At 43.7% G+C, this 12060-nt stretch overlaps 1 protein-coding gene across 2 annotated transcripts in view; it reads left to right on the top strand.

Annotated features, from left to right (window-relative positions):
- Positions 1-12060, top strand: part of nid2a (nidogen 2a (osteonidogen)) — a 57528-nt gene that overhangs the window by 34854 nt on the left and 10614 nt on the right. Inside the window, exons 16-23 of one of the 2 annotated variants that reach the window (XM_085348740.1) lie at positions 391-519; positions 2043-2168; positions 2567-2700; positions 2793-2898; positions 3266-3399; positions 3555-3660; positions 3753-3886; positions 4198-4303. In XM_085348740.1, coding sequence (XP_085204866.1) covers positions 391-519; positions 2043-2168; positions 2567-2700; positions 2793-2898; positions 3266-3399; positions 3555-3660; positions 3753-3886; positions 4198-4303 — 975 coding nt within the window. The remainder of the gene's footprint in view (positions 1-390; positions 520-2042; positions 2169-2566; positions 2701-2792; positions 2899-3265; positions 3400-3554; positions 3661-3752; positions 3887-4197; positions 4304-12060) is intronic. The other variant, XM_085348741.1, reaches the window with a different exon arrangement.

Here is a 12060-nt window from a genome sequence, read left to right as displayed (position 1 = left end):
CTGTAGAGTCTGAGTTGTAGCTCGTCAGTTGTACTGACCTTAGACATTTGCTTCTTGGAAGATTGTGGCATCGTGTTAGCACACACCTGGATGTGTCAGAACAGCAAACTGCCAAAACCCCTGCTTTTCTAGAGGTGCTCAAACTTGGTGATGATCGCTTAATCAAGGGAAGCACCTGCCTGTTATTTACCCTCTTAATTCTTTAGAAGCTGTTAAGGGTGTACTACTAGACTGCACAGAGTCCTATGAAACCTTGCTTTTTCTTTTTATACAGTAAAAGCACCAGTAATGAGCCCTAATTACAGCTTTTACATGTGTTGACAAGGAATTCCTGATTTACAGACTTGTAAATTTAAAGAAAAGCTAATTTCTTTGTCTCCCTCTCTGCAGACATAGATGAGTGCGCTGAGGGTTTGGGCACATGTGGGGATAATTCTGAGTGTGTGAACCTGCCTGGGAGTCACCGCTGTCACTGCCAGAGGGGCTACGAATTTGGCTACGATGGGCGTACCTGTGTTGGTGAGTTTGGAAATTCCTTCAAGAAATGCACAAAACATCTGTATAAAATGTGAGAGGAAATTTTTTTGCAAAGTCAGTAGATCTCATCAGTTATTACGGGTCGCTCTGAGGGAAACATGAATGACTTGACATCAATCAATGGAACTGTATCCAATAATTTCATTAGAAGCCAAAAATGTTGTGCTTCTTTTCTATGTTCTTTTACTTCTCGTCCACCTCTTTTGCTATCTCTTGCATGAATTCTTCGTCTTTTGTCTCCCAGATTGTTTACGTTAAGGGCTGATATCAACTTCCTTGCGACACTTGCAGCCTGCACATTCTGAACTGCCTCCTATCAGTTTAATCACATCATCAGCAACAAGTGTGAACATTTTCAGTTGTTCTGCATAAGAACTGACATGTGTTGCATCATCTATCATCAGTTTATTGTTGGAAAACCCTTTCTTATGAGCTCTTATTTTGAAAATTTTCACTATTTGTCAGCTGGCTAGCCAGGTGACTGGTGTTGTGGCGCTCGGTGTTATTCAGTTGCTTCTCTAGAGAGGATCCAGTCCCTCGGTTGATGATGATGATGACGGTGGTGGAGGGCTGATGATTAGCTTCAGCAAACAGACAGTTAATTTCAACTAAACCGAATGTTTAGCATTTCAGAAATCCCACTTAAGAATATCCCCTGTGTGCAAAGAAATCAACTGAAAGCCATAACACCGTGTCAGTTCGATCAATCTCTGCTTAGAAATGTGCTGGTTTCTGCTGACTTTTTAAGCTGTGGCATCCTGTCTGCTTTCACATACCGTACCTTTGATGCAAATGCAAATTTTAACCAAATATGTGCACACATATTTTTTGTGGCAAACACATCATTCTTCCATTCTGCCTTTGTTGCATTTTATCCATTGTCAGCTGGACTAACTGTCCCCCTGAGAAGTATTCTCGGAGCATTTTGTCCTCCAAGTTCCAAAATGAGTTGAATATTTGGAAAAGGTTCACTTGTTTGTCCAAGCAGAGCTACAACATTTCTTCATCCACAGCTGCAAAAAGCTAGAAAACACAGGCAGAGGGGAGGATAGATGAGAAATGTGAGAACAGAACTAATGTGAGAACGACAGGGTGAGATTAAACAGGGCGGGTGGGGGTTAAGGGAAAGACAAATGGAGCAATGGCACAATGTGTTTGTTGCTTTGGAATGTGTGGAGGAGCAAGGTCCTGGCTGTGTGTGTGTTTGTGTGTCTGTCTGTGAATGTGTGCGCGCATACATGTCCTCCTTTCACGTAAAAGTGTGAACTTTTGATGAACTTTCTTTGAGCCCCCCCAAAAAAATAAAAAATAAAACTAAGTATACCGGTAATACTTTACATTTAGATAATCACACTACTGATAAATCACCACTGAAATAAATAACATCTATTAAGCAGCCAGGTAGTATTTTTTGTGTGAGTGTTTAGTTGTATTGGTAGTGCAGTTTCCAGTCCAGTTGTGGTTTTTGACTCCTTTCTCTCCTTCTGTTTTTTTCTTTTTTTCAGATATAGATGAGTGCAGCTCTTCTCCATGTCACATCAATGCCAGATGTATTAATGGACTGGGATCTTTCCAGTGTCAGTGTCAGCTGGGGTTTTTTGGGAATGGTTTCTACTGCTCTCAGCAGGAAGGTCAGTAGCACTCCATGGATATTGTATTCTGGGCTAAATCTAGTCAACCAGTGCCTTTGCAAAAGATGCCTTTGGTTTAAAGGCAAAGACTCCAATTCAGTCTGATTTTAACCATGAAGGGGTTGTGTCGAGGGCTAATATATGTCCCTGCTGACAAGGGGTTTTGATATGGTTCATAGCTTTACACTAGAAGCTCTTTGTGCCTTAACCCCAGAGGGGCTTTGTGATTTCAGGTGGAATTGAACTGTTCACCCTTGACTTTCCAAACAGGTGTCTTTGCCAGTCAGAAACTTCTGATGTTGACAGACTGTCTCTTGCAACTCATGAATTTATGCTTTTTTCTGGTTTGTGTGTTGTTTTTCCTAAATTTTCTGTCTTTGTGTTTTTTTCTCATTCAGATCGACCGGAGCGTCTTAAAACTCGCTGTGAGCACCACAGAGACAGCGTAAAGACCACCAGTGCTGATGGATATCCTATAACTGGAGTCTACAAACCACAGTGTGATGCAGAAGGACAGTATCTACCTCAGCAGGTGAAACTCCAATTAGTACAGTTTGGCTTTGGGCTTTCATCTAAAACTTAATTTTGTTCTTCTAAATAATGTGTTTCTCATCTTTATTTCAGTGCCATGGCTCCACTGGTTATTGTTGGTGTGTGGACAGTAGAGGAGAGGAGAGAGCAGGAACCAGGACTCCACCTGGTGCAGCACCTGTAGACTGTGACAGACCAGGTGAGACTCTTATTCTAGTGTCCTGTACTTCATTCAGATTAGTTTTATTACCCCTCAGCCCTAAAAAGTTGTGGGGTATTGCTGTCACCCTGCAATAACTCGAGAATAAGGCGACATGGGATTTTCAGATTGGTACCACAGGTGTATCTAATAAAAATCTCAGATGAGTTCAAATCTCAGTGACCTTGACCTAAAGGTCAGAGGTCAAGTTTTCTAAAACTCTTATTTGTGAACAAGGATTTTGACATTGATGCATGCAGGTGCAGCTACTATGAAGCTGAGGGGTAGTACTGGCGGCCACCAGTATTTTACAGGTTTATTTGGAGTTGACACAGGAAGGTTTAGATGTGCTTTGTTTCTCTTTCAGATCAACCAGAGCATGTTAAAACTCACTGTGAGCACCACAGAGACAGCGTAAAGACCACCAGTGCTGATGGATATCCTATAGTTGGAGCCTATGTACCACAGTGTGATGCAGAAGGACAGTATCTATCTCAGCAGGTGAAACTGTGACTTTTTATTTATTTATTTAGTGAATAACTACAGTTTCTTCTGCCACTGTTCCTCCCTTCTTTCATGTCTGAAAACTCTTCACTGTTTATCAAATAAAGTTCAAAATGCCCCAAAATGGAATGTATTTCTCATCTTTATTTCAGTGCCATGGCTCCACTGGTTATTGTTGGTGTGTGGACAGTAGAGGAGAGGAGAGAGCAGGAACCAGGACTCCACCTGGTGCAGCACCTGTAGACTGTGACAGACCAGGTGAGACTTCTTCATTCAGATTGTTTTACGCAGGTTGATTTCATGTTGACACAGCACAGCTTATATGTGATTATTTTTATTTTTGCCTTCAGGTCTACCGGAGCGTGCTAAAACTCACTGTGAGCACCACAGAGACAGCGTAAAGACCACCAGTGCTGATGGATATCCTATAACTGGAGTCTACAAACCACAGTGTGATGCAGAAGGACAGTATCTACCTCAGCAGGTGAAACTCTGACTTTTTATTTATTTATTTAGTGAATAACTACAGTTTCTTCTTTGGCTTTTATCAGTGATTTCTTTTTGTTCTTCTTAAGACCCTTTTTATTGGTGTTAGTTTAGCTCACGTGGTTGAGCAGGCAACTTTATGCTGAAAAGCTCAACACAGCAGTCTATGTTCGACTCTCACTCAGGGAGCTTTGCTGCGTGGTTTCCACCACTGTTCCTCCCTTCTTTCATGTCTGAAAACTCTTCACTGTTTATCAAATAAAGGTCAGAATTCCCCAAAATGGAATGTATTTCTCATCTTTATTTCAGTGCCATGGCTCCACTGGTTATTGTTGGTGTGTGGACAGTAGAGGAGAGGAGAGAGCAGGAACCAGGACTCCACCTGGTGCAGCACCTGTAGACTGTGACAGACCAGGTGAGACTGTTCCCCCCCAAAGATTTATGTAATCAGTTCCATTTGTTTGGTTTTATTACCCCTCAGCCCTAAAAAGTTGTGGGGTATTGTTGTCACCCTGCAATAACTCGAGAATAAGGCGACATGGGATTTTCAGATTGGTACCACAGGTGTATCTAATAAAAATCTCAGATGAGTTCAAATCCGAACCAGAGACATCATTATCCTTATGGGAGATTTTAATGTGAACCCAAGATTGGGTTTGACAACACAGGATATGAACAAATCATAGGGATACATGGGCTGGGAGTGATGAATGATAATGGGCAGAGATTAGTTGATTTGTGTGCATTCAACAACCTGGTCATCGGAGGTAGCATTTTTCCGCACAAGTGGATCCACAAAAGAACCTGGGTATCACTGGACAGTGTGACAGAGAACCAGACTGACCACATCAGCATTAGCAAGAAGTTTAGAAGTTTTCTCCAGGGTGTTAGGGTGAGAAGAGGAGCAGATGTGGCATCTGACCACCATCTTGTAGTAGCCAACATGCAGCTGAAGTTAAAGAAGAACTGGACAAAAACAACACGGCGTAGAGCGAAGAATGATGTCAGTCGAGTAAAGATAAAGGGAGGAGTTCGGTTCAAGAGCAAGATCAAGGTGCTTAATTAGCTGCACCAGGGAGAGGAGAAAAGCAGCATACAGGCCAATTGGCAGACCATAAAGAAGACACTGAGAACAATCAGTGAAGAAGTGGTCGGAATAAAGAAATAGCATCATAAAGAATGGATCACAGCTGAGACCTTGGGCAAGATAGAAGAGAGAAAACACAAGAAGGTGGCAGTAAACTGTGTGATTCTTACTCTGAATCTGAATAAGTACGCGGGACCACTGTGTGCGGTAAGACCATCTCTTTTACTTCCTGTATTACCATCTACCGGCATGCATTGCCAGTGCGTAACACGTAATTACACAATCAAACAGTGAACACATACTGCCCATACAACAAATGTACCAGAGACAATTATGAATACACCACATCTCCCCTTTTAAACAAAAACAGAATATTCCTTTTCTCAGGACAGAACTTCTCTTTTTCAAAGCCATACAAGAACATCTGGCAAACAATCTGCATTACATTTTTAACCTTTTGTTTTTGTTTTCTTGTCCTTTTCTTTTCTTAACAACTCTTTTTAGCTTTATTTTACTGTGCTCTACAAAACCCTTATAACACAGTTACATAACAACAACCTTTTTTTTTTTCTTACAGATCTAACTTTTTAGGTTTAACTATTGGCCTCCCTGACTTGGTTCTGACCACATCAGTGTTAACAGGTGTAGCAGGGATCACACTGGGTGTTTGGGGCTTCTGCAACACAGGCACATTAGCAGGTTCATGCACAGGTGAACTTAAAGGAATCAAATGCACACGATTACGCCTCACAGTCCCTTGTGGTAACTCCACTGTGTATGATCGGGGTGTAGAGTGATTTTGGATAACAGTGCCTGTAGTTTTGACATCAGTCACCCAAACTTGCTCTCCTGGGGACAGGCTGCATAAAGGTTTTGCGCGGTGGCGCCTGTTGAAGTTTGCCATGTCCATCATCCTCTTCTCCCTTTCCTTTCGAGCGAGCAGTGCGTTGTCCGGCAGTGTGGGCTCCAGCTGCGATGGAAGCATCGGCAGTGTGGTTCGCAGACGTCTGCCCATTAAAAGCTCTGCAGGGCTGTATCCGGACTGCAGTGGTGTAGCTCTATAGGCAAGAAGAGCTAGATAAGGATCAGCTGCTTTTTTCAGAAGATTTTTTTACAGTCTGCACAGCACGTTCTGCTTCTCCATTACTTTGCGGAAACTTGGGACTGCTTGTGATGTGTTTGAAGCCGTATGCTGCTGCAAAGTCTGTAAAGATTTGACCTGAATACTGTGGTCCATTATCAGACATGAGGACCTCTGGGATGCCGTGACGGGCAAAGAAAGATTTCAGGTGAGTAATGACATCGTTTGATTTTGTCCTGTTTAACAAAGCAATCTCAACAAATCTAGAGTGATAGTCAACAGCGAGAAGGTAAGTTTTCCCTCCCAGCTCGAAAAGATCTGTGCCCACTCTCTGCCATGGGCGGGCAGGGTATTCTGTTGGCATGAGTGGCTCACTGTTATTGTGTCTTTCTTGAATACACGTTTTGCACTTGAGCACCATCTCAGAGATTTGTTGACTCAGCCCGGGCCACCACACTGTTTGGCGTGCACGAGCTTTACATTTTACAACACCTTGATGTCCTTCGTGTAGTTTTTCCAGCACCTCGTTTCTCATTGCTGAAGGAATGACAAGCCGTGTGTCTTTTAACAAAAGGCCGTCTTCAACAGTGAGCGTGGCTCGGTCAGGCCAGTAATTTCGCAGTAAAGGCTCTTGTTTTGCATGTTCTGGCCAGCCTTCGGTGCACATGTCCATGACGCGAGCACACACACTGTCGCTTTTCAGTTGTTCCTTCAGTGTTTGCATATATGATGAACTGACAGGCATGTTTGCTACAATACTGTCGACATATATGTCTGTGCTTTCCATTAGCTCTTTGTCTGACAGGTTCATTGGTTTTTTCAGAGGTGAGCGGGACAAAGTATCTGCTGTCCAGAGCGATTTCCCTGGGGCGTACTGCACAGTGTACGAGTAACGCATGAGTCTCATTCTGAATCGCTGGATCCTGGGTGGCAAGAGATCCAGAGCTTGTCCTCCCAGTAAGGAAACGAGAGGTTTGTGGTCCGTTTCAAGACAAAAATGTTTACCAATCAGGAAATCACGAAAACGCTCACACGCCCATGTAGATGCCAGTGCCTCTTTTTCCACTTGTGCGTATCGTTGTTCTGTAGGAGAAAGGGACCTCGATGCATACGCCACTGGTCGCCATCCTTCTTCCCACAGCTGCAAAAGAACACCTCCGAGACCATAGGATGAAGCATCTGCTGATACTTTAATGTCTCTGTTGGGGTCATACATTGCGAGCACTGGGGGTGAGGTCAGGGCATCTCGTAATGTTTTGAAAGCTCTCACTTGGTCAGTTCCCCAATACCATGCGTTCTTTTTGGAAAGAAGATCTCGCAGGGCTTTGTCTTTTTCAGCTAAATGGGGGATGAACTTGCCCACTTGATTCACCATGCCCAGAAAACTGCGCAACTCTGACACATTAGTTGGCTCTGTCATTTCTGTAATTGCCTCCGTTTTCTTCGGGTCAGGACTGATTCCTGTATCCGCTATGATGTGACCCAAGAAAGCAACCTTGCTCTGGGAGAGCTCGCATTTTTCAACATTCAGCGTTATGCCTGCTTTTTCCAGTCTTTGCAGTGTAGCATGGAGACGGGAATCGTGCTCCTGATGGTTACGTCCCCACACCAACACATCGTCAATGTGACACACCACTCCTTCGAGACCCTCGATGACCTCCGCCATCATGCGCTGAAAGTGTTCGGGCGCTGAGTTGATCCCAAACGGTAGGCGGTTAAAGTGGAACCGCCCAAAGGGTGTGATGAAGGTGGTGAGTTTGGCAGACTCATCGGACAGGGGAATCTGCCAGAAGCCCATGTTGGCATCCAGTTTGCTAAACACTTTGGCTCCTGCGAGCATTCCGAGACTTTGTTCAACCGATGGCAGCACATATTTTTCCCTGCACACATACTCATTTAGTCCGGTAAAGTCTATGCAAAGTCTTAGCCTAGGGCTGTTTTTCTTTGGAACAACAACCATGCCGGCACACCAATCCGTTGGTTCCTCAACTCGGGTAATGACACCAAGCTCTTCCATTCGTTGGAGTTCCTCTTTTACCCTTCCCATCAGAGGCAGAGGAAGCCTTCGCGGAGTTTTGAGTGAGTACGGCACAGCATTCGGTTTGAGTTTAATGTGATAGGCCCGCTGCACTTTCCCTAGACCATTGCAAAGTTTAGGGTAAGTAGTCTTCAGAGTGTCCATTGAAACCGCGTCAACTCGCACCAGCAGGCCAAGAGCTGTAATGGCGGGCAGGCCTAGCAGTGGAGTGCTCAGGTTTCTTACAACATAGACCTTCTCTGTTGTCTGTTTCGCTCCGTAGTTGAGCTGTAGCTTTGTAAAACCTGCAACGTCCAGTGGTGTTTTTCCAGGGCCTAACAAAGGTTTTTCTGGCTGCTGGAGAACTGGTCTGTGTTCGTTAGCAAAAATCTTTGATAAGTCCGAGTCAGCTATTACAGTCACATCTGCTCCAGTATCCAGTTTGAAAGTGATTTTTGCATCTTTCACTTGTATGTTGGCTGTCCACGCCTGGCCGTCACTGGAAACTGAGCCTAGGAAGAAACCTTGCTCCTCTTCCTCCTCAATACTTTGCACTGTCTTGCTTTGTCTGCAGACTCGCTGGTAGTGACCTTTTTTTCCACATAAATGACATTTTGCATCATTTGCTGGGCACTCAGGTTTCTGATGTGGAGAGCCTCCACACTTGTAGCATTTGTTACTTTGTCTCTTGCTATATTGCTGTTGTGTTTTGTCGTGCTTTTGTATCACTCTGTCAACTGTTTTCGCATTTACATGCATTACATTTGTTTCACTTCTCAAAGCTGACTGTTGCTTTTTGATTTCTTCTGACTGCCTGGCCATATTTATAGCTTTATCCAAGTCCAAGTCTTTTTCCATCTGCATGCGCTCAGACAGCCTCGTGTCGGCCAAGCCCACTACTATTCTGTCTCTTATCAGCTCATCGTGGAGCGGTCCGTAGTTACAGTGCTCTGCTAATGCATGCAAGGCAGTCACGAATGCATCAACAGTCTCATTCGGCTCTTGTTTGCGCATATTAAAACGTGCGCGCTCATAAACAACATTTTTCCTGACAATGAAAAAGTTGTGGAAGCTATCTCTCACTTTAGCATAGTCCCGTTGGTCTACATCACTTAACTTTAGTCCTCTCAGGACGTCATCCGCTTCGTCTCCCATACAATATATGAGAGTGTTCACTTGATTTTCCTCCGAGCTCGCAGACAGATTACTTGCCTGACGGAATCTCTCGAAGCGACGGACCCATCTTGTCCATTCGTGTGGTTTGGAAAAATCAAAGGGCTCCGGTGGTTGGATGCTAAACGTAGCGCTGGGAGTGCTAGCCGCGGTGCTAACTCCTGCCCTCGGACGATCGTCTACGTCGTCATTCGGCATTTTGTTTCCACCTTCCCCTTCTCCTCACACTCGGCAGATGTATGGAGTCTTACGAGTCACACAGCACTTCTGACACCATGTGTGATTCTTACTCTGAATCTGAATAAGTACGCGGGACCACTGTGTGCGGTAAGACCATCTCTTTTACTTCCTGTATTACCATCTACCGGCATGCATTGCCAGTGCGTAACACGTAATTACACAATCAAACAGTGAACACATACTGCCCATACAACAAATGTACCAGAGACAATTATGAATACACCACATAAACAACAGCAGGACTAGGGCAGACAAAGCCAAGGCCCAAGCAGAATAGGCAGAAGCCCACAGAGCAGTGACAAAGAGCATTAGGAAAGACAAGAATGTCTATATAGATGGAATGGGAGCTGAAGCAGAACAGGCAGCATACAATGGTAACATGAAACACCTTTACGCAATAATCAAGAAATTGTCTGGGAAGTACAGCAAGCCAGAACGACCCATCAAGGACAAAGAGGGAAAGGCCATCACAGAACTAGTGCAACAGATGAAAAGATGGTCTGAACACTTTGAGGAGCTCCAAGAAAAGACCAGCATATTGGCAGCCACATCAGCACAGGTTGGACTCATCAATCAACAAGGAGAAGACCAAAATCCTTAGGATCAACTCCAATAGTAACAACCCAGTCATCCTTAGTGGAAGTCCCCTGAGGAAATACACTCTTTTACTTAACTAGGTGGAACCGATGCAGATGTCAAGACAAGGATTGGAAAAGCAAGAGCCGCCTTCATCCAGCTCAAAAACATTTGGGCATCCAGAGAGATGACCCTGACTACCAAGATCCGACTGTTCAACTCCAACGTGAAGTCAGTACTGCTGTAAGGGGCTGAAACCTGGAAGACAAATAAAACCTCAAATAGAAAAATCCAGACATTCCTCAACAGCTGTCTCAGAAGGATTCTCCACATTCGCTGGCCAGACACAATCAGTAACATCAAACTACGGGAAATAACCTGTCAACTCGCTGCTAAGGAAGAAATCAGGCAGAGAAGATGGTGCCGAGTAGAGCAGGGCGATATGGCCAAAAATATTTATCACGATATATACTTGAAAATTTGCGATAATGATATAACTGACGATATAATTGATGCGAGACAAAAATACAAAATACAATTCCACAACTTTACTAGCGCAAAAAACCCATCCATTTATTTTCACTTAAACAAGCAGCTGTTTTTTATGTGAATTAAAGCTATATAAAAGTTTAACAGTGCAAATGCAAATTCCTTGCTGAAAGTTTAACCAAAGGGCATTTCGAGTAGAAATGGGCGGACATATCCTGAGCATAACCATGTATAATGTCCACTAAAGGTAATGTGGTGTCCTCGGATCACAAATGGTCCCTAGGTGAATGGCAAACAAGCATATGGGAATCCCGAGGACACCACAAAGGTTTAAAAAGAGGTGCTTTGCAACATTAAACTGCAGTGTGCCAAATAAAAAAGTCAAATACGTATTCTTCGGACCATAAGGTGCACGGGTTTATAAGGCACATTAAGCAAAACAAAGCGGTCAAATAAATCAAACTTTATTCAACTCATTCTGCTTGCTTCCTCCACTTCTGTACCATTGATTCGTTAATGCTGTATTCTATCACAGCTGCTCTATTCCCATGTTGTTGCAGTATATTAATGACTAACCTCGTATTGTGGATGGATTATCTCAGTTGTTCTCCTGACTGAAGTTTGGTCCGTTTACAGCATCCTGCCATGGGATTGCATTCGTCTCTAACCATCGGGAACCCTCACGTTAACTTTTATCGAGTGGAAAAGTGTTAGCATTCATCCTCCAGCTTCACGGTTTATGTTATGCTAACATAGCTGTGTTGCTAACGTAGCGTATCATTATATACCAGCTAGCCCAACTTCAGTAACCCTACAAACATCGCTGCTGTTTAGTTTCCTGTCTTCATTTATGTTGGAAGTTATAGCAGAGCTGTACGTTTAAATTTTTTCAGAAATCTCTCAGTCAGAACATGCTATATCATGCTTAGCTCGCTAGTTTCGCTAGCTACCTAACTTCCTCAAACTTCCTGCTAACTTCTAACTCCGTTAAATGTAATAAATTCTGTTTTCATGGATGCCTGGATGTTAAACTTAATTGTTACACCTGGTAAAGCAGCAATGCTGATCATTTTATTAAAGGTGAAATAATTTCGACAGTTTTTAACTCTCAATGTGCCACAGTGTTCGTTTGACTTTGGGACCTGAAGCAGACGGAGTTTTGGACCCAGATTGCTCCCAGATTTACGAGCACCTTAGTCCGACAAATACGGCAATAACGACGGCCCGCTTTGCATGTTCTACAAAAAATAGTGCTTTGGTGGGTATCTTACGGACAAACACCAAACCAGTTCCACACCACTGAAGGTGCACCATTTTTACAAACCAATTCTGGTTCATCCGTTTCAGTCAACGATCCGCTTTCCCCCTTCTCATTCTCCGTTGCCGCCATGCTTTTTCGGCCATGTGCGTATGAAAACAAAGGCACTGCGCATGCGTGTTTTACCCATATTCTATCGCGATATTTTATATTCTTATCGTTGCCTAACATTATACCAGTATTACCGTGAA

Source organism: Diplotaxodon limnothrissa, linkage group LG23 (genome assembly GCF_057381915.1).
Source record: "Diplotaxodon limnothrissa isolate DT_005_m linkage group LG23, D_limnothrissa_male_GT1.1, whole genome shotgun sequence".
NCBI lineage: Eukaryota > Metazoa > Chordata > Actinopteri > Cichliformes > Cichlidae > Diplotaxodon > Diplotaxodon limnothrissa.
This window is presented reverse-complemented; position numbering and strand designations above follow the sequence as displayed.